Here is a 25,320-nt window from a genome sequence, read left to right on the forward strand (position 1 = left end):
ATGCAATGGGGAACGGCTGGGAGCTCTGCCAAGCACTGCGGGGCTATGGGATGCTGGTTTATTAGGAGGAATGAAGATGTATTTTTTTTCTGTTGGCGTTTTAAAGAAACTAAAGTACAAGCTGGAGGAAACGCAGGGAGGGGGAAAAAAACCAGATTGGAAAAGGAAGGTCTGAGAAATTGTGAACGCGCTGCTTGTAGACATTGTCCTGCCTGTAGCAGACTCATCCAGCAAAGATATTATTTTGCTTTGCATTGAAATTCTAACTGCTGGAAAAGATTGAAATACAAGATGAACTACATAGACGGGACTTGTTTTTCCCGCCTAAAGGATTTGTATTACTGTCCATCAAGTTCTGAGATTTACATAGCTCTACCACGCAGCGCAGCCAGGTGGTTGACACCATTTATAGCTAAGGAAAAAAAAGTGGGGTCCCCTCTCCAGTCTCAGCCTTGGATAGTTGGATAGTGAAAGAGCAGCAGCAGACCAGGGAGTCAACCTTCTGCTCACTCTGCTCTCATGTCCTGGTAGCATGTTCACATATTTGCATGCAGTCACCTGATTGGCTCCTGGTCTCACCACACCTCCAACTCCTACCTCTCCCAGTCTAAATACAATGAGTACCGAGCTGCATTTATTTGTGTGCAGCTTTAACCCCGTAAGGGCTGCTGAAAGTTGTGGCCCACCTGTCACCCTGCCCAGCCCGGCATTCACTTCTCTATCACCTTGGGTCAATGAACAGTCCATATGCTTGTTTTTTGTATTTTTATTGAGGGATTTGAACTTGGATAGGGATGGGAATATACGGGATGCCCAGTAGAAATCTAGAACGGTCAAATTGGGACAGACCTATGTACTCTCCTTGTACCCGACATTTCTTCAAACTCCTCCTGCACAACACTTGCTTGCAGACTATCACTCCCTCTCTCCTGCACACTTGACTCCAGGTACAGATAGCACACGGTTGGGCCCAACACTGACTTTGTCAGGCCTTAGAAGTTGCAGGGGCTGTGGGTCCCTTTGATGTAGCAAAAATAGAATTAGGAAGACTTTTAGTGCTAGCTGTCCTATGGTGGATTACTGCCCCCAGCAATCCTTCTTCAGGCCCTGCCAACCCTCCTGGATGCACACACTGGTGGTTCCCTCCAGAAGACATGCCCGTCAGCACTAGCTCCTGCTGTCCTCTCTGATTCCTCTTTGTGCCTCCTGTCCAGATCCTCAATGCGTTCTTGAAATTATACTTCCTACACCCAAATCCCAGGCCCAAGGTCACCCCCCCCCCCCCAGAATGGGGAATGCCCTCAATGGCCCCCACAGCCCAGCACTCTATTCTGTCAGGGCTGGGCTCAGCCCTTCCTTCTCTGAGTTGGCCACTCAGCTGTCGGCTAATTGCCAGCTATCTCTCGACAGTTACTTAGCTGTTGATGATATCCTGCTCGTCAGTCCTGTGTACTTAACCCATTCAGCCCAGTGGATCTCTGCCTTTGCCTTGGTCAACATCACAGAGACTATCTCCTGCGATCCCGTTCAAGACTTGCTTTGCTGACATCCCTTCTGGCTCCAGATCCTGCTTGCTGTTCCACTACATTGATCACTGACTTCTGGCTTGGCTGACTTTCCGTTGTTACTGAACTTTGGCTATGTTTTGACTACGTTTGTCCTTTTTACTTTTATTATTAAACAAGTGTGATTTAACTGTACTTCTGTCTCTACCTTATAAACATGGTTTCTGGCACATCCCCATTTCTTCCACCGACAACTCCTTCCCAGCTGGGGTGACTCATGGTATTCAAGGAGGCCTGCCCCCTGCCAATCCAAATTGGGGATTGGTCAGAGCTCCACCTCTCTTCCCCTCCTTTCTTCTAGAATCCTCTAGAAGCCAGAGAGAGGTAGCTGAGAAGTGATGCTATCTGTGAGTCACCAGCCTACTCTTATGCCCTGTACACACGGTCGGACATTCCGTCCACAAAATCCATCAGATTTTTTCTGATGGATTTTGGCCAAAACTTGTGTTGAATACACACGGTCACACAAAGTTGTCGGAAAATCCGATCGTCCTGAATGAGGTGACGTCAAACACGTACGACGGGGCCAGTAGCCAATAGCTTTCGTCTCTTAGTTTATTCCGAGCATGCGTGGCATTTTGTCCGTCGGAATTGTCTACACACGATCGGAATTTATGCGATCGGATTTTGTTGTCGGAAAATTTAGATCCTGCTCTCAAACTTTGTGTGTCGGAAATGCCGACAAAAAAGTCAGATGGAGCCCACACACAATCAGATTTTCCAGCAACATGATCTGATCGCACATTTTCCATCCGAAAATCCGACCGTGTGTACAGGACATAAGCCACTCCCAGCCCCCACAGATCAAAACAAACAGGTCTAGCTTCCAGGCTAGGCCTGCTTAACCACTTCTGGACTGGCTAACACCGATATACGTTGGCATTTTGAGGAGGGATATTGTTGTTATGGCAGCAGCTAGCTACCATAACCCCGGTATCCTCTTCTTCTGTGAGCGGTCCAGTTTCCGATAAAAGTGGTCTCTGTGGCGGATTCGCTGCAAGATCAATTTAATCAGCGGTGGGAGGGGCCAGCGTCCTCTGCCCCTTACCGGAGCAGTCGGTAGTGGCGATCGGATCTGCTCCCTGGCTTGGTATGGAGAAGAATGAGGGGAAGATGGCCCCCACCTGTCTCCATACCATTGCAGGGCGGAAGCGACGTCAAACCGTCACTTCCGCCCATAGCTCTTAAAGGGACTTTTTTTTTTAATTACATTTTTTTTATTTTTTCATTGCATTTTAGTGTAAATATGAGATCTGAGGTCTTTTTGACTCCAGATCTCATATTTAAGAGGTCCTGTCATGCTTTTTTTCTATTACAAGGAATGTTACATTAAAAAATAAAAAGGTAAAATAAATAAGGAAAAAAAATTTAAACGCGCCCAGTCCCACGATCCTGGGATCGGTAGAGCGAGAGCAATAATTCTAGTCATAGACCTCCCTGTAACTCAAAACATGCAACCTGTACAATTTTTTAAACATGGCCTATGGAGATTTTTAAGGGTCAAAGTTTGTTGCCATTACACGATCGGGCGCAATTTTGAAGCATGACATGCTGGGTATCAATTTACGTGACGTAACATTATCTTTCACAACATAAAAAAAATAAATTGTGCCAACTTTACTGTTGTCTAAAAAAAAGATAACACCGCTGTGCAAATATGGTGTGACAAAAACGACCACCATTTTATTCTCTAGGGTGTTAGAATATAATTTTTGGGGGTTCTAATTCATTTTCTAGCAAAAAAAAAAATGTTTTTAACTGATAAACCCCAAATCTCAGAAAGAGGCTTGGTCCTTAAATTTACCTGCACTCACCAAAAATCTCACCTCTAGCACCTACCTAGATAGAGGGTGCTACATGTGTATTTTATATCCGTCTGGAGTTCCGAATTAAGGCTGACCATTGTACAGGATGCTAGGGATGTGTCAGGACAGGAGTTACACTATATTACCAAAAGTATTGGGACGCCTGCCTTTACACGCACATGAACTTTAATGGCATCCCAGTCTTAGTCCGTAAGGTTCAATATTGAGTTGGCAATTTTTTATTTTGAGAATCTTGCAAACAAGAAACACATTCCAACTTTTTATACAAAAATACAAAAATAAATAAATATTATATATACATTTTTTATATATATATATATATATATATATATATATATATATATACACACACACATATGCATAACATCTTGTATACACGACCAAACATAATAATAAAGGCTTACTTCAACCTATAATATGGGAAATAAAAAGGTTTTTCCCAACCAAGAGAAATATCTCTGTATTATACCATATATACACATACACATTATATATACATATACACACATACATACCCATTACTCAACTTGATTACCATTCAGACCAAGAAACATAGATTATCATGTGTATGTAGCCTTTCTTCAAAAAAAAAATATGTTTAACTTTGAAAATCTAAGGGAGTGTCCAGAGAGAAAACAGGGAAAGAACCCAACACCCAGAGATCAACAAACAGCAGCTACAGGCCTGATATTCCTCCACGCCTTTATCCAGACCCTTTGCCGCCATCTGTCTTTCTTGGGGCCCCCGAATTTTCCCTACCTCATCAAGAATCTCACACACCACCACCGGAACAGGAAGGACTTTCTGCCGAAGGGATACCTGACACCGTGCATTCCAGGTGTAATATCGGACTACTAAGCTGACTAAAAAAAGAGTGTCCAAATCAAATCCCTTGCGATTCTGCAATGCTCCATACACCCACTCAGCATAAGACATGCTAGGCAGGAAAGGAATATTCAGAGCCCTCCCCACCTTTTTATAGACTTCTATATTGAAAGGGCACTGAAGCAAGAAGTGGTCCATGGTTTCCACCTCACCCTGACACTCCGCTCTTGGACAACCACGATTATCCAAAGAGAGGCACTTCACGTTCCCCCTCACATAGAGCCTACCGTGAAAAGCGAGCCAGGCCTGGTCCCTAAATTTCAAGGGAATCCGCTCAGAATTTATTAAACGTAAACCCTCCCTCATAATATGAGCTGGGCAATCCCTTAAGGCCAGTGGCGCATGAAAGACAGTACCCACGATCTTCTCACCCAGGAGTCTCCTAGGAAGAGACCTGATATCCTCTGCTGTCACATGCCACCGTCTAAGAATTTTCAGGCACGGGGCAACATAAGCCGGGAGCTTACCATGCTTAATCCTTAGGCTTTTCACTGGTCCGCCACTCTCCCAACAGTCCAGAAAAGGTCTAAACCAGATCTGGAAAATACCTACCCATCCAGGCGGTCTCTCTGCTAGCATGTTACCAAAATTGTGCTTCAAAAACATCAGAGAGAAGAATACAACCGGGTTGACCATCCCTAGGCCACCCTTCCGCCTAGATAGGTAAGTCACATTCCGTTTCACAAGATTCAGCCTGTTCCCCCATAATAACTGGAAGAAACAACTATAAATCCTGGTATAGCAGGACTCTGGCAAGATGCAAACAAAGCTGACATACAGAAAGGTAGGAATCAGGTAGGTCTTAATCAAGTCCACCCTTTCCCCCAAGGAGAGCCGCCACCCCTTCCAGCATTTCACCTTGACATCAGCATCATTCAGCCTGGCTTCCCAATTTGACTTACTGTAATCATCAGGGCCAAACTCGATGCCTAATACTTTGACTTTCTGCTGAGCCCTGGGGAAGGTGTCCGGAAGTGCAAAGCTCTCACCTCCCTCGCTCATCCAAAAAACTTCACTCTTATCATAGTTGACCTTGGAGCCTGATGCCTCAGAATACTGCTCTATAACTGAGACAACCTCTTGCGCCTCCTCTGTCCCAGAGATAAAGACAGAAACGTCATCAGCATAGGCTTCAACCCTCAAGGGTGGCTCACCAGTAATGCCCACCGACACCCCGCACAACGGTCCGCTCTCTAGCCTTCTGATGAAGGGGTCGATTGTGAACACGTATAGCAAAGGGCTCAGTGGACACCCCTGGCGCACCCCCGATCCAACCCTGAAGGGCCGTCCAACCTAACCGTTAACAAGCATGAAGCTCTCTGCCTCTCTGTATAAAGTCTTAAGCCATCCAATAAACCCACCCTCCAGGCCATACTTGTCAAGGAGAAGCCAGAGGTACTCATGATTGACACGATCAAAAGCCTTTGCCTGATCCAATGCCAGCAAATACTTTCCCCAGCCTTCAGCCCTGCAATGTTCCAGAGCCTCCCGGACAGCTAACACCGCTGAAAAAGTGCTTCTGCCCTGGACCGAACAGTGCTGCTGACGAGAAAGAAGTTTGTCTGCTACTGACGACAAGCGCCAGAAAATTATTTTTGCCAGAATCTTTCTATCGACATTGAGAAGGCTAATGGGGCGCCAATTCTCAATCATCGAGGGATCCTTGCCTTTTGACAACAGAATCACAGCAGATTGTCTCATGGAGGGAGGGAGTGAACCCTCCTGCAGACAGCCATTAAATATCTCCACAAGATAAGGTACCAAGCTGGATTTGAATGTCTTATAAAATTCAGCCGTCAATCCGTCTGGCCCCGGGGTTTTCTTAATAGCCAGACCATCTATAGCTTTGACTACCTCTTCTGCTGTGATTTCCCCTGTCAAACTTGCCAGCGGAATGTTATTTCCCAGACCTGGTGTAGAATCCAGAAAACTCGACATCCTTGCCCGATCGAGGTACTTCTCTCCCAGAAGATCTACATAAAAAGACCTTGAGACCTCCAGGATCCCTGACCTGGATTTTGTCAAAGAGCCCATACTGTCCCTTAGCCCAACAACCGTCTTAACTGCTGCGCTTTGTTTGCAGTTCTGATAAGGGTCGGGCGAGTGATATTTCCCATAGTCCCTTTCCAGAACCAAAGAAGCGTGCCGGTCATACTGATATTTCCTAAGGAGAAGTTTCACCTCAGAGATTGCCCCTGAATCTCCACCACTCGAGACAAGGCGATCAAGTTTTCTCCGCAGCTGCTGGTAGGCAATGTACTTACCAAGCTGTTTCCTTTTTCCTATGGCCTTGAAAAACCCACTAATCCGGCTTTTGGCAAGCTCCCACCACTCCGACTTACTGCTGCAGAAATCCAGGACGGTTACCTGAGCCTGAAAAAAAGCCTCAAAGGATTGTCTTACCTCCTCATCATCCAGCCATGCCGAATTCATCCTCCAAATACCCTTTCCTTTAGGTGGCATATCTGAAGCATTGAGAATAACAGACAGCAAAAGGTGATCAGAGAACTCCACCATACGACACTCAGGAGCCGAAAAGGCAGAGTCCCCCTTAAAAAAAAAACCTATCTATCCTGCTCTCACAACTGCCTCGTTTAAACGTGTACCCCGTGCTGTCTGGGCAACGCTTAATATGCGCATCTTCCAGACCTGCTTCCCTGGCTATCATATTGCGAAAGACGCCCACCCTTTGGAGCTATAAAAGCTTCAACTCTTCTGGGAGGGCTGTCCACAAGGTTTACGTCTACAGGAATGTTTGACCATTCTTCCAAAAGCGCATTTGTGAGGTCAGGCACTGATGTTGGACAAGAAGGCCTGGCTCACAGTCTCTGTTCTAATTCCTTGTCAAAAAGATTTTATTGAATATACAATAGAGTATTTGACAATAGGTTAAGTACATAATATACAACAGAAGTAATGAAGCTCTGAGTTATATATTCAATACAATGTAAATAATACATTCAACTATAATTACTACTATAACAATAATGCATATTAATGGTATGGTTTATTAGAGGAATTAGCTTCTTAAGTAGGAAAGAGCTTCAAAATCATAATAGGAATAGATAGAGAAGAAAGGAAAGATAGGAAGAGAAGAAACTAGGAAGGGAAGAAGAGAGGTCCGCAGGGTCCAGTCGAGGGCCGCCATATCACTCAGAATCCATATACTGTAATCACTTACCCATTGGGTCAGCTACCATGGAAATAGAACTTCTTTGTTAAAATTTGATGGTACGGTAAATAATTTTTTATCCACGGATGCCATACTTTTTCAAATTTGATAAGCGTGTCAGCTTCAAGAGCTGCCATTTTGGCTTGCGTCATAGTGTTGTTCATCCTATTCACTACCTCATCCACAATCAATGAATGGGATTTCCAGGCTCTTGCAAGTGTTTGTTTTGCTGCGGTGAATAAATTAACAATTCATTTTAATTGGGTGCGTGTTAGAAAGTCTGGCTTTCGATTGATGAGTGCCATTGAGGGATCTGGGGTAATGGATATTCCTAACATTTTAGATGCTATAGTAAAGATCTCATTCCAATAAATTTGAGCTTTGGGACATGACCACCAAATGTGGAAATGTGTTCCTAACTCAGCGCATCCACGGTGTCTCTTTTCTAATTCATTCCAAAGTTGTTCTATCGGGTTGAGGTCAAGCCAGTCAAGTTCCTCCACCACAAACTCGCTCGTCCATGTCTTTATGGACCTTGCTTTGTGCACTGGAGTGCAGCCATGTTGGAATAGGAAGGGGCCATCCCCAAACTGTTCCCACAAAAATGTCTTAGTATGCTGAGGCCTTAAAGTTACATAGTTAGTAAGGTTGAATAAAGACACCAGTCCAACCTGAGTGAGTGTCTACAATTGTCCCTATCCCTGTACATTGCACACTCACATCGGTCCCTACCCTCAAGGAGCCCACAATCCAAGGTCCCCATTTATATACTAGGGCCAATTTTTGGACAGAAGCCAATTAACCTACCAGTCTTTGGAGTGTGGGAGGAACCTGGAGGAAGACCATGCAGGCACAGGGAGAGCATACAAACTCCAGGCAAGTAGTGCTATGGTTGGGATTCAAGCCAGCGACCCTTTTTACTGCAAGGCAAGAGTGCTAAACACTACACAACTGTGCCACCAAAAGTGATTGCAAAGGCGTGGACTGTCTGGCATCTGTTTGCTGAACTCCTGCGGCCTTTCCACATGAAGGGAACCCTAAACCCTGGTGTGGGATTGGTATACTAGTGGTGAGCCAATTTGTTCTTTTCATCTTAATACCAGAAATATGGACTGTTTTCCATTTGTTTTGCTGAAGGCAGCTGTTTTGTTTGCCTGGTTTTGGGCAGACAATAAAGACTATTTACTTCTACAGATGGCTGGTTGCTGATCCCAGGATCCCCATAGTTCACCATATACTGTACAACTGATTGTTTGAACTCCTGTAGTTCTCTACCGTCAACTATGAAATGCAAGGGCCTGTACGACTTGATACTAATTCAATAGATTGCTTTGGTTTGTGCTCATAATGGGAAATGTTGGCCAATCCAACTGCAACGCAATAGCAAGGGAAATAACATGGTCTTCAATTGGTCTTGTTTGCACCTACACGCTGCGTAAAAATGATGCCTGTTTAAAAATAGACAGTACGCTTTTCTTGCATTGAAATGGGCGGTCAGATTGGTAATCTTACCATGGATGCTGCAGAGCTTGTTCACATGTCAGCCTTTTCTCGGGCTCCCTCTCCAGCAAGTGTCGGATAAAGTCTTTAGCTAAGTAGACAGATGAAAAAATATGAGGACCAAAATGTATCACTGACTGGCAACAAACAGTCAAATTGTAGCAGACACATCTGAAAGACCCAAATTTCTGCTGTAACAGGAAGTCCACAACCATCAAAAATTCTCATTTGTCTCCTCAGGTACTCCATTACCACATGGTTCTACCACAGTGGTTCCCAACCTCAGTCTTCAAGTACCCCAACAGGTCATGTTTTGCACAGGTGGTTTAAATCAATGTCCATGGCTTGTACTGAAAGTAATGCAAAAGTGGGCATAACTTTTTAATAAAATAAGTTACTAAACCCCGGACCCTACATTCACTATATCTGGTCTCCCACAGTACACAGACCATGGAAAGGCAATATTTTAGTAAATATAGACTGCTAAATACCCTTTCTAATCAGCAGTATATAGCAGTCTTGTGAATTCTATCAGTGTCTGGTTAAAGCTTGTAGGAGGAGTTTTCATTCTGCTCTAACTGTCCTATGAGGCTGCCTGACCCCTGACCCTCTGTCTAGACAGTGCTGATTGACCCTGTGCTGATCACATGCACTCTCCAGCAATACACACCAAACTGAGCATGCGCAACTTCTCCCCTAGCCTCTGTTCTATCTTTTGATGGTTTGGGGACTGTGGAAGAAGGGGAGGAACGGAGAAGACAAGAACAAACAGCCTTTTTATACAATGCAGAGGATTAATCTCTTGGGTTCCATAGCGAGTATATCAAGCATGCTTTACTGCATATACAGACTGATGTGGGTTTAGTAACACTTTAACCACTTATGTCCTATCTTTGAAGAGGAATATCGTTGTTATGGCAGCAGCTAGCTACCATAACCCCGGTATTCTGCTCTTCAGGGGGCAGTCCACATCAAGATAAAAACATATTTAAAAAACAAAACAAAAAAAAATGATTTTAACTTGTAAACAACAAGCTTGAAAAATAGGCTCAGGGCTGAAGTGGTTAACTTACATAGGTTGTCCAAATTTCACATGTTCTTAGAATAACTCTTCTTTTTCATTTCAGGTTACATAGTTACATATAGTTACATAGTTAGTCAGGTTGAAAAAAGACACATGTCCATCCAGTTCAACCACAAAATAATAATAATAATATCATACAATCCCAACTACCCAATTTTATACCCACAGTTGATCCAGAGGAAGGCAAAAAAAAACAGCAGAGCATGATCCAATTTGCTAAAGCAGGGGAAAAAATTCCTTCCCGATCCCACGTGAAGCAATCGGATTTTCCCCGGATCAACTTTACCTATAAATGTTAGTACTCAGTTATATTATGTACACTTAGTAAATAATCCAGGCCCTTCTTAAAGCAATCCACTGAGCAGGCCAGAACCACCTCTGCAGGGAGTCTATTCCACATTTTCACAGCTCTTACTGTGAAGAAACCTTTCCGTATTTGGAGATGAAATCTCTTTTCCTCTAGACGTAAAGAGTGCCCCCTTGTCCTCTTTGTTGACTGTAAAGTGAATAACTCGACACCAAGTTCACTATATGGACCCTTTATATATTTGTACACGTTGATCATATCCCCCCTTAATCTCCCCTCATCAAGTGTGAATAAATTCAGTTCCTCTAATCTTTTCTCATAGCTGAGTTCCTCCATGCCTCTTATCAGTTGGGTTGCCCTTCTCTGCACTTTCTCCAGTTCCCCGATATCCTTTTTGAGAACTGGTGCCCAAAACTGAACTGCATATTCCAGATGAGGTCTTACTAATGATTTGAACAGGGGCAAAATGATATCTCTCTCTCACTCTGGGGTCCATACCTCTCTTAATACAAGAAAGGACTTTGCTCACTTTGGAAACCGCAGCTTGGCATTGAATGCTATTATTGAGCTTATGATCTACCAAAACCCTCAGAACCTTCTCCACTATGGATCCCCCCAGTTGTACTCCCCCTAGTATGTATGATGCATGTATATTCTTAGCCCACAAGTGCACAACTTAACATTTTTCAACATTAAACCTCATCTGCCACATAGTCACCCAATTAGACAGAGCATTGAGGTCAGCTTGTAAATTGGAGACATCCTGTAAGGACGTTATTCCACTGCATAGCTTGGTGTCCTCTGCAAAGACAGAAATGTTACTTTTGATCCCAGACCCAATATCATTTATAAAGATATTAAAAAGTAAGGGTCCCAGCACTGAACCTTGGGGTACACCATTGATAACCTTAGACCATTCAGAGTAAGAATCATTAACCACGACTCTCTGAATTCTGTCTTTTAGCCAGTTTTCTATCCATTTTCAAACTGATATTTCCAAACCTGTAGACTTTACCTTACACATGAGCCGCGTGTGCGGAACTGTATCGAACGCTTTTGCAAAATCCTAGTATACCACGTCCACCGCCACCCCTCTGTCCAAGGTTTTACTTACCTCCTCATAAAAAGAAATCAGGTTTGTCTGACAACTTCTGTCTTTCATGAATCCATGCTGTTTGTTGCTTAACCACTTCCCGACCAGCGCACGACGATGTACGTCGACAGAATGGCACGGGCAGGCATATTGGCGTACAGGTACGTCCAATATTCAATGCCGCCCTGCCATCGGGGGCACGCCGCCGCCGGCGCGCTCCCGCGCTGGCCGGGACCCCCGTGAGTCCGGTCGCGGGACCCGCGGACTCGATCGCCGCGGGCATCCCCGCGATCGTCTCACGGAGCGGCCGAATGGAGGAAATGCTGTGTAAACAACATTTCTCCATTCTGCCTAGCAACTAGTGACGCTGATCTCTGCTCCATGTGATTGGAGCAGAGATCAGTGTTTACTAAATGAAAGCCCAACCCCCCCACAGTTAGTAACACACCCCTAGGAACACTTAACCCCTGCACTGCCACCCACTGGTTAACCCTTTCACTGCCAGTGTCATTTACACAGGAATCACTGCATTTATATAGCAGTGATTACTGTATAAATGACAATGGTCCCAAAAATGTGTCAAAAATGTCCGATGGGTCCCCCACAATGTCGCAGTCACAATAAAAATCGCCATTACTAGTAAAAAAAAAAATAATAAAAAATTATTAATAAAAATGCTATAAAACTATCCCTATTTTGTAAACGCTATAACTTTTGCGCAAACCAATCAATAATCGCTTATTGCGATTTTTTTTTTACCAAAAATATGTAGAAGAATACGTATCGGCCTAAACTGAGGGAAAAAATGTTTTTTTATATATTTTTGGGGGATATTTATTATAACAAAAAGTAAAAAATAATGCGTTTTTTCAAAATTGTCGCTCTATTTTTGGTTATAGCACAAAAAATAAAAACTGCAGGGGTGATCAAATACCACCAAAAGAAAGCTCTATTTGTGGGAAAAAAAGGATGTCAATTTTGTTTGGGAGCCACGTCGCAGGACCGCGCAATTGTCAGTTAAAGCAACGCAGTGCCAAATCGCAAAAAGGGGTCTGGTCTTTGACCAGCAAATTGGTCCGGTCTGCAAGTGGTTAAAATGTTTTTTTCCTGCAAGAACTTGTCTATGTGGTCTTTTATTAATCTCTCCAGTATCTTCCCAACTATAGAAGTTAAACTAACAGGTCTATAGTTACTTGGTAAAGACTTTGTTCCCTTTTCAAATATAGGCAACACATTGGCCCTGCACCAATTCAGTGGTACTATTCCTGTCATTAATGAGTGCCTAAAAATTTGATACGATGGCTTTAAAATTACAGAGCTCAATTCTTTTAGGATCCGTGGGTGGTCCAGGTGCTTTATCCACCTTTATTCTGTCCAAATATTTCTGGACCGTATCACTTTTAAGCCATTGTGGATTTGGGGCTGTGTCACTACCACCCCCATTATGGACATGAGCTCCCCCATGCTCCTTTGTATACACAGAGCTGAAGAAAGTATTTAAACAGTTAGCCTTCTCTTTGTCCCCAGTCACCCACTCCAGATTATTTTGTAAAGGGCCTACAGACTTGACCTTTTTACTATTAATATATTTGAAGAATTTTGTGGGGTTTGTCTTATTATCTTTTGCAATCTGTCTTTCATTTAGAATTTTTGCATATTCTGTTATATTCTTTGTAACATTTAAATGACACTAGAGTTCCTTCTTTTTTATATTTTTTAAAAGCTCTTTTCTTATACTTTATAGCTTTTTTAACTTTGGCCGTGAGCCACATAGGTTTTATTTTTAGCCTTTTAAACGTATTGCCCATGGGAATATACTTTGCAGTGAGATCACAAACAGTCTTTTTGAAGAATTCCCATTTCTGTTCTTTACCCATTGCTGCCAATATTCTCTCCCAGTCTAGGTCCTGGAGAGCAGCCCTCATCGTTGGAAAAATTGATCTCTTGAAATTAAGTGTTTTTATCTTTCCTGTATGTGATTCTTTCTTACGGCTAACATCAAATGAAATTATTTTATGGTCACTGCTACCCAGGTATTCCTTTATCTGGACATTAGTAATAAGCTCTGCATGGTTTGAGATTACCAGGTCCAACAGAGCATCATTCCTAGTTGGGGCCTCAATAAACTGGACCATAAAATTGTCCTGTAATAGGTTTATACATTTTTGCCCTTTAACTGTCCTAGCAGTGCCATTACTCCAGTCAATTTCTGGGTAGTTAAAATCCCCCATTATTATCACTGTCCCAGCCCTTGCAGCCCTTTCTATGTGTGTAAGGAGCTGAGTCTCCACCTCTTCATTAACATTGGGTGGTCTATAACAAACTCCAATGATTAACTTTGAACTACGCACATCTGTATGCAGTTCCACCCATAACGCTTCAGACTCATCACACTCTCCGCCCACCAGGTCCTCTTTCTCACTCGCTTTGAGAGTACTTCTCACATATAGACAGACCCCTCCACCTTTCCTTTTTACTCTGTCTTTCCGAAAGAGTACATAGCCAGGAATATTAATAGCCCAGCCATGTGAGGAATGAAGGCAAGTTTCAGCAATACCAATTACATCATAGCTCACCTGATGCACCAGAGCTTCCAACTCACCTATTTTGCTTGGCAGACTTCTGGCATTGGTGAACAAACATTTGAATGCATTAATATATTTTGACCGGTCACATACTATCCTCTTGGGTGTTCCGAGATTACAACTAGGACTTGCTACTATACTTACCTTGGGTTTATGTGCTTTGGTTACCCTACCACTAATGCCCCTAATATTACCCTCTGGAATATGCTCCACGCTGACTGACTATCTCTATCTCTGGACCCTCCCCCCCATCGCCTAGTTTAAAAACCCCTCTAACTTTTTGGCCATCCTTAATCCCAGCTGATCTGCACCCTCCTCATTTAGGTGCAGTCCGTCCCTTCTATAGTACCGGTTATCGACTGAGAAGTCGTCCCAGTCCTCCAGGAATCCAAACCCCTCCTTACTACACCAGCTCTTGAGCCACTTGTTTACTTCCCTAATCTCCCTCTGCCTTTCGGGTGTGGTTCGATGTACCGGTAGTATTCCTGAGAATACTACCTTGGAGGTCCTTTTCCTCAATTTAGCTCCCAAGTCCCTAAAATCATTCTTTAGGACACTCCATCTGCCTCTGACTTTGTCATTGGTGCCAATGTGCACCATGACAGCTGGGTCTTCCCCAGCCCTTCCCAGTAATCTGTCCACCAGATCCGTGATGTGCCAAACCCGAGCGCCCAGTAGACGACATACAGTTCGGCACTTCAGGTCTTTGTTACAGATTGCCCTCTCTGTCCTCCTAAGAATTGAGTCCCCTACCACCAGAATCTGTCTTTACTTTCCCTTCGCTCCCCCCTCATTCTCACTGGGGGAGTTCTTCCACTGGCAGCTAGGAGAATCCCTCAGCTCCAGCAGTGCTGGTCCCTGACTGGGATCACCAATGTCACTCAATGGAGCGTACTTATTGGGATGCTCCAGCCCTGGATCGGCCTCCCTGGCACTTGCCCCTCTACCCTTCCTGACTGTCACCCATCTATTCTTTGCTAATGCCTGCACCTCTTTGTCTCCACCCACCTCTGTGCTGGCCCCTGCCGGCACCTGCCGTATACGTTCCTGGCTCTCATTTAGGGTGGAGGGTCCTCTCAGTGCTGACAGTTGCTTCCCCAGATTCAGAAACTGGGCTTCCAGGGAAACAACGTGCTTACATTTTGCACAGCAGTATTTGCCCTCGATCAGATGATCAAGGAACGCATACATGCTGCAAGATGTACACCGAGTCACCTCTCCACACCTGCCAGTCATCGTACCTATTAATTTAATGAGGATTAGAGATTATACCCAGTCCAAATTACCTAACAACTAGCTTCCTGACACTGATACTCTACAAGACAGTACAAAGGTACTCACAGACCAGCGTGCACCCACAATACACAAGTACTAATGATCCACACACACTACTCAGACAACACTCAGGTACTCACACTACACAGGTACTATGACCCCCGTTATAAACTCTGGTTTTTAACTCACCACTTTGACCAGTTCCACTTGGACAGAGTTCCCACAGACTCAAGATGACCAGGCTCACAATGAGTTCTACACAAAGTTATATAGACCTCAAGCACCTGTGCCCAATTAACCACTCCCCTTAATTAGTAGGCTGAAGGAAGTAAAGAAAAAAAAACTATTTAAAAAGTGTCAGAAAAGGGTTTTAAAAAGCTACAAGGAAAAGCCCCAAAAAGAACCTAAAAATGCAACCCAGCAGTCACCAGCAGTCAAAAAGCAATACTTGTTCACACTCCACTCAAGGCTCCACTGTTTAGCTTACAACCAGCAGTTTGGCCCACAACCAGCAGTTTGGTTGGTTAGGTAAATAATGCATTTCAAGGAGAAGCAATGTGCCATCATTGAGGTCTTGATGCAGGCTGTTGAACATTGATCTTCTCCCACTGCGTCGTTTGTCTTCAATGTTGGTTTGCCCTTTTTTAAACGTCTTCATCCATCTTGGCACATTGGTTTTGTAAATGGTATCATTTCTATAAACACTCTGTAGCCTTCTGTGTAGGTCGGACAGCCTGCATCTCTCCTTCATCCAGAACTCAATGGCCGCTTATTGCTTCTGTTGGAATCCATTGAAGGAGGAAGAAGGAAGAAGGGAGGAAGGAAGAAGACAGAAGAAGAAGGCAGAAGACGGAAGAAGAAGAAGGCAGAAGACGGAAGAAGAAGAAGGCAGAAGACGGAAGAAAAAGGCGGAAGACGGAAGAAGAAGACAGAAGACGATGATGGAAGACGGAAAAAGATGATGGAAGACGGAAGAAGAAGGCAGAAGACGGAAGAAGATGATGGAAGAAGAAGGCAGAAGACAGAAGAAGAAGGCAGAAGACAGAAGAAGAAGGCAGAAGACGAAAGAAGGCAGAAGACAAAAGAAGGCAGAAGACAAAAGAAGGCAGAAGACAAAGGAAGGCAGAAGACAAAGGAAGGCAGAAGACAAAGGAAGGCAGAAGACAAAGGAAGGCAGAAAGGAAGAAGATTTCTATAGCGTGGTCCAGTTGTGAGAAGTGGGGCATCACTTCTCACAACCAGATCACTATAGAAGACCTCAAAGGGAATTTCAGAACTATCCAGGAAAGGAAAATGTTTGAACTAAGAATGATACTTCTTTTTGACACAGAAAATAACACCCTCAATTTAGATATTGGTTTCATTACCCATTATACCTATCGTTTTATGACCCCCTCTGACTGTCACCCGCTCCCCAAGTCTATAGCTCTTCCTCTGGCTTATCTCACTTACTCAACTGCTAGCTTTATTACATTGATTTGTAAAGTTGCACTGCTTGGACCTTGAAGAAGGGGACATACCACAAAAGCTTGTCCTGAAAAATTGTATGTTAATGTGCAAATAAAAAAAGTATCACAGACAGTACTCAATTTTCTCTACCAACATGTGAAATTTAAATGACCTATGTAACTTAATAAAAAAGTTAGGACTACTTTTGCATTACTTACCGTACAGCCCCCATATTTAGGACAGCTATTGTAACGAAAGGAAATTTCCAAAACATGACCTTTTAGGGGTACTTAAAGAGTTTGAGGTTGGGGACCTACTGTTCTGCAGGACAAAATATCACTAGACAGTGGATGTACTTTAGAGATCCCAATATACAGCTTGCTACAGCTATAACTAGCCTTTACTCACTACCCTGTGGACCACAATGCATAGCGATTTAGAGGTTAGTAGTGATGAGCTGAACACACCTGGGTTCACCGAACATGTATACATTTTGAGTGAAAAAACTGATGTCAATGGGAACAGAATGGTAAAAACGTTCTGGCCATTTTCTGGGCTAATAGGGAATGGATTGTCAAACAATGGGCATTGGGAAGTGGGCACTGCCCTGGGGGAGATGTACCAAAGCAAAAAAATACATTAAAATGTAATATATGTAATGTAATGTAAAATAACATGCCTTGGGGATGCCCTGACCTTGCCTGTGAGGCGGTGCATCTGTGCAATGTATATAACCTACTACAGCAACACTAACATTTACAAAGAGAAGGGTGTGCTTAAAGAGGGATTCCACCAAAAAAAAAAATATTAAAAGCCAGCAGCTATAAATACTACAGCTGCTGACTTTTAATAAATGGACACTCACCTGTCCCGGGTTCCAGCGATGCCGGCAGCTGAGGCTGATCGATCGCTCGGCCCTCGGCTGCTGCCGCCACCATTCTAGGTGAGGGAATCAGGAAGTGAAGCGAATCGGCTTCACTTCCCGGTTCCCTACTGCGCATGCGCGAGTTGCGCCGCGCAATAGGAAATCTCCGCGCTGTCACTGGGACCCGTGTGTGTCCCAGCAGACAGCGCGGCAGGGCAGGAAATGGCGTAGACTCCCACGGGAGTCTATGCCCGGAAGTGGGTGTAAATACCTGTCTTTGACAGGTATCTCCACCCCCCTCCCCCCTGAAAGGTGTCAATTGTGACACCGGAGGGGGGGAGGGATCCGATCAGCGGAGGTTCCACTTTAGGGTGGAATCCCGCTTTAAATTACTGGCAAAATTACAGTTCCCCGATGCTTCGTTCTGTTTGTAGGCAAATGGCGAGGGATTCTGTTCATCTATACCAAGTGCCTCTCCATAATGAGGATCTCACACAGATGTTAATGGGGGACCCACACAACAAATAAAAGCATGGGGTTCCCACCTAATGTATTCTAGTATCTTTTAGGTCTGATGTGTATTTTAAGGTGGGGCCTCACAGAAAAAAAAAGAAAAACAAACAATGTGGATTTTACAGGGGAACCACATACAACATAAAAAGAATGAGCCCCCCCCCCCTCCACAAAATTCCATACCAGACCCTTATCAAAGCATGCAGACCAGGAAAGGAGGACATCTATGTCAATCAAGATGCGCTATCGAAAGAAAACCAGACAACTTGGCAAATGATAGCTGTCTGACGTGCAGTATAAGGAAAGGGGTGGGGGTTAGTGGTAAACATTATTTCCCAAATATGGCCATTTGTTATATTTAGGCAATTGTTTCACCCCCTATCCCCCATCCCCTTTGCAGACGTGATTAGGGACTCCTGGTCATATAAGTGAAAGGATCAGATGACATCAGTGGTCGGTAAGGACAAAGCAGGTGCCAGCACCTGTTACTTCCTAGCAACAATTGACAGCCAGCTGTCACACTCTTCCCCTCCAAATGCCCTAAATCAGGGATCTCAAACTGGTGGCCCTCCAACTGTTGCGAAACTACAAGTCCCATCATGCCTCTGCCTGTAGGAGTCATGCTTGTAACTGTCAACCTTGCAATGCCTTAATGGGACTTGTCATTTTGTAACAGCTGGAGGGCCACCAGTTTGAGACCCCCTGCCCTAAATGTTCGAGTTCAGAGGAATGTTCGAATAGCAAGTGTTCAATCCTGTAGGAGGGGGCTCCTGATCTTTCCACTGTGTTGATATCATCTGAAGTTTGTTACCAGATACCTGTAAGTTTGTGATCATCAGCTGTTGGTGACAGCTCGGCCAAAGTTCTGGGTTACCCTGATGGGTGGCTGAGCATTAAGAACCTGCTATACCGTCACTAATAGAGAACAAGTCATGGCTGAACTTTGTAAAAATCGGAATATTCGGCTTCAAATACTTTAATTGGGCAGGTAGCCCAATCAAGCCACAAGGTCTCTATTGTCCTCAACCCTTACTGGCTTTCATTAGATAGGACACCCATTTTAAATGTTACACAACCACAAAAGATAGACAAAAAAAAACATCAAAAGTAAAAAATTTCTGCTGCAATTTAAATTATCAGTAGCATTGTGTCGGTAGCGGTATCTAGTTCTCTATGGACTGGTTTCCTGTGTACCTTCTCAATGTATCGCTAATGGCTGACAGCTATGAGCTAGGACACCTCTATTCCCCAGGGACCTTATTATTTCATTTTTTTTTCTTGTGAAGATCCTTTTTCCTGTCTTTATTAGAAGGGTTTTTTGTGGCTCTGGAAACAGAGATATATTTTAGTTTTACAAGCATTTCGTGAATTTAAACCGTTTGGCTTAAAAAGTGTCGGTGAAATGTGATGAAAGGAACATCCAGTGAAGTCATACAGAGCGAAGATGACAGGAGGATCTTTCTTTATTCATTTCTCACACAGACAGAGAAAGAGACAGCGAGATCATCTGGATGCATGACAGATATACAGTATGTGCATCTCCATACCCATGCCATAATGAACCGGAGGATCTTTGAGGGCCTCTGCCTAGGGCAGCCTTTCTCAATCTTTTCAACACAGAGGAACCTTGAACATACAGTACATTTCTAGTCTCATGAAAGAGGAAACCCCTGCTAAAAAATACTATATTTGCAACTCATGATACATTTGTCTGATGATCAGTCAGAATAATGCTCCTTACACTTGTGGTTGTTGGACAAAATGACCCCCTTACAGATAGCTAAAAAGACCAATGGTGTCAGTGGAAACTTATCTGAGAGGAAAAGATTGCTCATTGCTCAAGGAACATCTTGAGGAACCCTAGTTAAAAAACCCAGATCTAGGGCATCAGTATAAGAGGGGAGAGCGCCACAGCATAGCCAATGCTTACACTTTAAAGGATCATTTTACCTTATAACAAAAAATGAAAAGGTTAACTAACTCCAAATACCCTGGCCACCGCTTTAGACCCCACTGCCTATAGCTGTCATGATGTCCCATGCTGCCAGTGTAGATTCCATACACAGCCCCGGAGTGAGTATCCATTATAATGCTCGCAATGGCAAATGCTTATTGGTCAGCATAACCATATTGACCAATGAGAAGTGCATCTGAGGTGGCTTCTCCCAGTAAGATGTCCCAGAAAAAAAGAAGGGCTTCTTGTTGGTCAGCGTGGTTGGTTGGCCAATGAATTATTGCCATTGTAAATACTATGATGAATACTCACTTTGGACCTGTGTATTGTGGTGGACCAAGCACTACACCAGGAGCAGGGGCCTGCTATGTGAAGAGGGGTCCAGAGAGGTGAACTTACCCTTTAAAGTGGACCTATCTTTAACCACTTATGGACTGAGGCCGCAGGTTTATGTCGCTACTTTGAAGAGAAATATTGTAGTTATGGCAGGAGCTAGCTGCCATAACCCTGGCATCCTCTTCTTCAGAGGGCGGTCCGCTTTCAGAAGTGGTCTCTGCGGCGCAAGATCACTTATCAACATTGGGAGAGGTCCCCCCTCCCGCTGCGTCCCGGCGCCCTCCGCCGCTTGCTGGAGCCATCGGTAGCAGCGAGGCGATCGGATCCTTCTTCCTGCTAGGCATGGAGACAAGCAAGGGGAAGATGGCCCCCACCCGTCCCTATATCAATGCAGGGTGGAAGTGATGTCAAAACGCCACTTCCACCATAGCTCTTAAAGGGCCATTTCATTTTTATTTAGAATTTTTTATTGCATTTTAGTGTAAATATCAGATATGAGGTCTTTTTCACCCAAAATCTCATATTTAAGAGGTCCTGTCATGCTTTTTTTTATTACAAGGGATGTTTACATTCCTTGTAATAGGAATAAAAGTGACACAATTTTTTTTTTTAAAGAACAGTGTAAAAATAAAAGGTAAAATAAATAAAATAAACATTTTTTTTGAAACGCGCCCCTTCCTGCCAAGGTTGTGCACAGAAGCGAACACATACGTGAGTAGCGTCCCATATGAAAACAGAGGTATCGCCGCAATCGGTAGAGCAAGTGCAATAATTCTAGCCCTAGACCTCCTCTGTAACTCAAAATGCAACCTGTAGAATTTTTTAAATGTCGCCTATGGAGATTTTTAAGGGTCAAAGTGTGTCGCCATTCCACGAGCGGACGCAATTTTGAAGTGTGACATGTTGGTTATCAATTTACTCGGCGTAACATTATGATTCATAATATAATAATTGGGCTAACTTTACTGTTGTCTTATTTTTTAATTAAAAAAAGTTTATTTTTTCCAAAAAAAGTGCACTTGTAAGACCGCTGCGCAAATACAATGTGACAAAAAGTATTAAAAAAGACCGCCATTTTATTCTCTAGGGCAGTGGTCATCAACCTTGTCTTCAGGGCCCACTGACAGGCCAAGTTTTATGTATTACCTTTGGGAGATGCAGACTAGAATACTGCAATCACTGAGCAGCAAATTATATCACCTGTGATGTATTTCAGTTATCTTGCAAACCTGGCCTGTTAGTGGGCCCTGAGGACAGCGTTGATGACCACTGCTCTAGGGTGTTAGAAAAAAAATATATAATGTTTGGGGTTCTCTAGCAAAAAAAAAACAAACAGTTTTTTTAACTTGTAAACAACAAATCTCAGAAAGAAGCTCGGTCCTTAAGTGGTTAAATATTACACATCAAAATAATTAGTAGCACAGATGTCAGAATTACTGCTACCATTATTATATCAAGTAAAAATGGACCTCTTCTTTGTAAGGGAAAAAACAGATACTCCCAAATTCCTTTGTGCAACCCACCACCTGGGCAAGAAAATGTATTACCTTATCCATTTTAGAACATAAGTAACATGTGCACTTTCTATTTAGGCCCCTGGTGCCCAACCTGTGGCCCATTGGTGCTTTTTTTGTTGAGCTCATAGGCCCCCAAAAGTTAGCCTAGCATTGATGAGCTTGGATTTGGTCCAAACTCAAGTTTGTCTGAACCTTGATTGAGCTTGGTTCGGTTGGAACCCCTAAGTTAATTGTCTTTGCTAGTCCAATGAGCCGTGGGGGGAGGATTCCCACCACACAGCTGATGTACATGAAAGGGCGGGGGGATGCTTGTGACATCATTGACCTAATATGGGCACATGGCCATATTAAGTCAATGAAGTCACTAGAATCCCTTTCTCTCTGTATATGTGTAGCTACAGGGCAGGAATCTCCCACCCCCAGTTAATTGGTCAGCAATGGGAGATAACTTCTTGGTTCCAACCAAACCAAGTTCAAATATGGTGTTTACATAGTCCTGTTAAAGAAATGTATTAAATTTGACTTTCTTTAGTCATTTCGCTTGTTTTATTATGTTCACAGTTTATGCTTTTTATTGTGCTAGTCCCTTTCTTTTTTTAATGTATTTTTTTACTCTGATCTTATATTTATGGGGCTGTAAGAGGTACAAATGGTGAAGAATGAATTTGTAAGGTGCTGTAATTTTAGTAAATCTAGAGCAGTCCCCCCTATGGCATGTTTTCTTTTTGTGAGTGATCATGGTCCTTAAGCCTTGTTCCCCTCATCAGCTTCTCCACCCTTCCAATCTACCAAACCACACTCCATATTTCCATATTTAGTTTAAATGGCGTTCACTGAGATGAGCCCCACCTCTTTCACTGTACAAAACCCAGGAAAGTCCAGCTAAATATTGGAACAGATAGGCTAGGATACACACCGTACCTGATTCAGATATATCGTCCCAGTATGGCGAATCAAATTCATACTCTGCTTTTATGATTTGATTGAAAAGTTCCGAGTCATTTTCATCATAGAAAGGCGGATATCCACACAGTCTATAAAATAGTAACAACTTGATAAGATCTGTTCATCCATTTAGTTACAAGTCACTTTAAAATGCACCTTTGTACTATGGCCAGACTACAGAGGTTCAAGTAATTATGTATTTTTAACAAGCAGTGCTTTAAAACAAGCCAACTGACCACTGTAGCTAAAATAACTGTGGAGCAGTTCATCCTTTCAGTTTCCATCCGAAGCACTGAAGTTGTTCAATTACTTTTACACAACAGCGATTACTATTACAACAGCAGCTCAGATCGCCATTCCTCCCCATCAGGAATGATTTGCCAGCTCAGCTCAACTCACTCCCCTTTCCATCAGTGCCCTAGCATCTCAACTAACCCTGTTCCACGCCGTTAGGGCTCGTTTACACTTGTGGTTGCCAATGCCCCTGTGGAAAGTGATCCACCACATTTAACAAGTGGTTAGGAGGCATTGTATCTCCACTTGGACACCGGTTTTAACCCTTGAAAGCCCGCAGAACCACTGTGCAAACTTGTGCATTACACAAATTTGCAGGGAGGTTGTGACAGGCTCCCGTTGACATGAATGGGCTGCATTTAGCAGCAGTACTGCCTGCTAAACTGGACACTGCCGGAGAGGTGGGATGAGTGGAAACCATAGCAGAGCTCTGACTTCAGAGATGAAATTCAATATTTGCATACTGGGTGCCTCGCATTTATTGGCTGCTCTGGCTCTCTGGATGACTAATAATTGTAGATATAAGCACCTCCAGGAGCTTTGACATTGCCTTCGCCTGTCTTACAAAGTGAGAGGCTTACTTAAAGAAGAGCTATCAATATTTCTAATTTTTTGCTGCTCTTTCCCCATTGGACAAAGTGCATGCAGTAGTTTGCCTCATGTTGCTAGGTACTTCCTAAACCTAGCCTATGAAGTCTGATCTGCCCCCCTCCTCCTGCTGCAGTTGATCCAACAACAGCTAGGAAGGAGATGGATGTTTCATAACAACAGCTTGCCTTGGCTCTGAGCACTTTCCCAGTGGCAAGAGAAATGCAGAGGGAGGGGGCACATGTCAGCACCTGAGCATCTGCATTCCTGTTGCTTGTCTCAATAAAGTCGAGATAAGCTGCTGTTTTGAAGCAGTCGTCTCCTTCCTAGTTGTTGTTGGTTCAGCTGTGGCAGGAAGGAGGGGGGAGGGCATATCGGACCTCATAGGGTGGGAAGCACCAACTGGAGACAGAAAAAAAAATATGCTAGTTCTTATTTAAGTTTAACTATTTGAATATGCCTGCAGTCTATATATTGCTTAAATATCACTCAATTACCACCTGTCCCTGAAACGTGACGCTGTCAAAGTTACTTACAGAGGCTTCAGTTCTGTAAAAAATGATATGTTTGCCTAGAATTTGCATCGTAAATGTAATAAAATATATCATAAGGAGATTGAGACATATGAGGCTAAACGGGAGGCATCAGGGTCTTAAAAAAAAAACGAGAGCATAAAAAAAAGAGAGCAAACACACAATAAATGTACACCTAGATTTCAAGACTGAATATGATATAGGTGAAATTTTTGAGCAAAATCATATGGTGTTGCTCAAATAAATTACATGAAAAAAACAAAAAATGTAATTCCTAGGACTGCCCAGGTAAAACATTTAAACATTTTTAATTGCTTTCCTTTTAAAGTTCTTAAGTGTTTTCACTGGGTAGTCCTAGGGATTATTTTATATTTTGGAGTAATTTTTGTATAATAAACCTTTTTTCTTAAAAGTTTTTTGGTTTATTTGGGCAATAGCCTATGCTTTACTAAATTTTTTCCCCTAAATCACCTGAAATATATATGTGACACATTCAATCGTAATCAGTCCTGTGCAATACCTACAGAATGTACGAGATGACACCTAAGGCCCATACATCAACAGCTTTCCCGTATGGCTTCTGCTCCAGGAGTTCAGGGGCTGCAGACACAATAAAAAGCTCAAGTTCAACTGTTTTAACTGATAACTCTTATCCTCCTTTACTCCTCCTTTAGAACTAAATGGTAACCAGTCCTAAATGTGTACAGTCCTTACCCACATAGCCTGGTGTCCCACAAGCTGTGGCCATCATTCCACCGTCTTCAATCTTGGAGAGGCCAAAGTCACTGATCATGATTTTGGAGTCTTCAAAAGGAGTTGCATAGAGGAGGTTTTCTGGCTGAAAGCATAAAGAATAAACTGAAAAAAAGAAAGATATAGACCAGCCTTTCTCAACACAAAGGAACCCTTAAAATAACTTTCTGGTCTCAGGGAACAACTAAAACTTACTATATCTACAACTCATGATACATTAGTCTGATGGTTAGTGGGAAGAATGCTCCCTTACACTTATGGACATTGGGAAGAATTACTCC

The 25,320-nt window shown here is 43.2% G+C and overlaps 1 protein-coding gene across 1 annotated transcript in view; it reads right to left on the reverse strand.

Annotated features, from left to right (window-relative positions):
- Window positions 1-25,320, reverse strand: part of PNCK (pregnancy up-regulated nonubiquitous CaM kinase) — a 198,590-nt gene that overhangs the window by 19,356 nt on the left and 153,914 nt on the right. Inside the window, exons 6-9 of the mRNA XM_077478876.1 lie at window positions 25,001-25,124; window positions 24,811-24,886; window positions 22,848-22,960; window positions 8,961-9,039 (exon numbers count right to left, since the gene is read on the reverse strand). Of these exons, the coding sequence (XP_077335002.1) occupies window positions 8,961-9,039; window positions 22,848-22,960; window positions 24,811-24,886; window positions 25,001-25,124 (392 nt within the window). The remainder of the gene's footprint in view (window positions 1-8,960; window positions 9,040-22,847; window positions 22,961-24,810; window positions 24,887-25,000; window positions 25,125-25,320) is intronic.

Source organism: Lithobates pipiens, unplaced genomic scaffold (genome assembly GCF_037356315.1).
Source record: "Lithobates pipiens isolate NorthernLeopardFrog02 unplaced genomic scaffold, aLitPip1_a1.2 Scaffold_1, whole genome shotgun sequence".
NCBI lineage: Eukaryota > Metazoa > Chordata > Amphibia > Anura > Ranidae > Lithobates > Lithobates pipiens.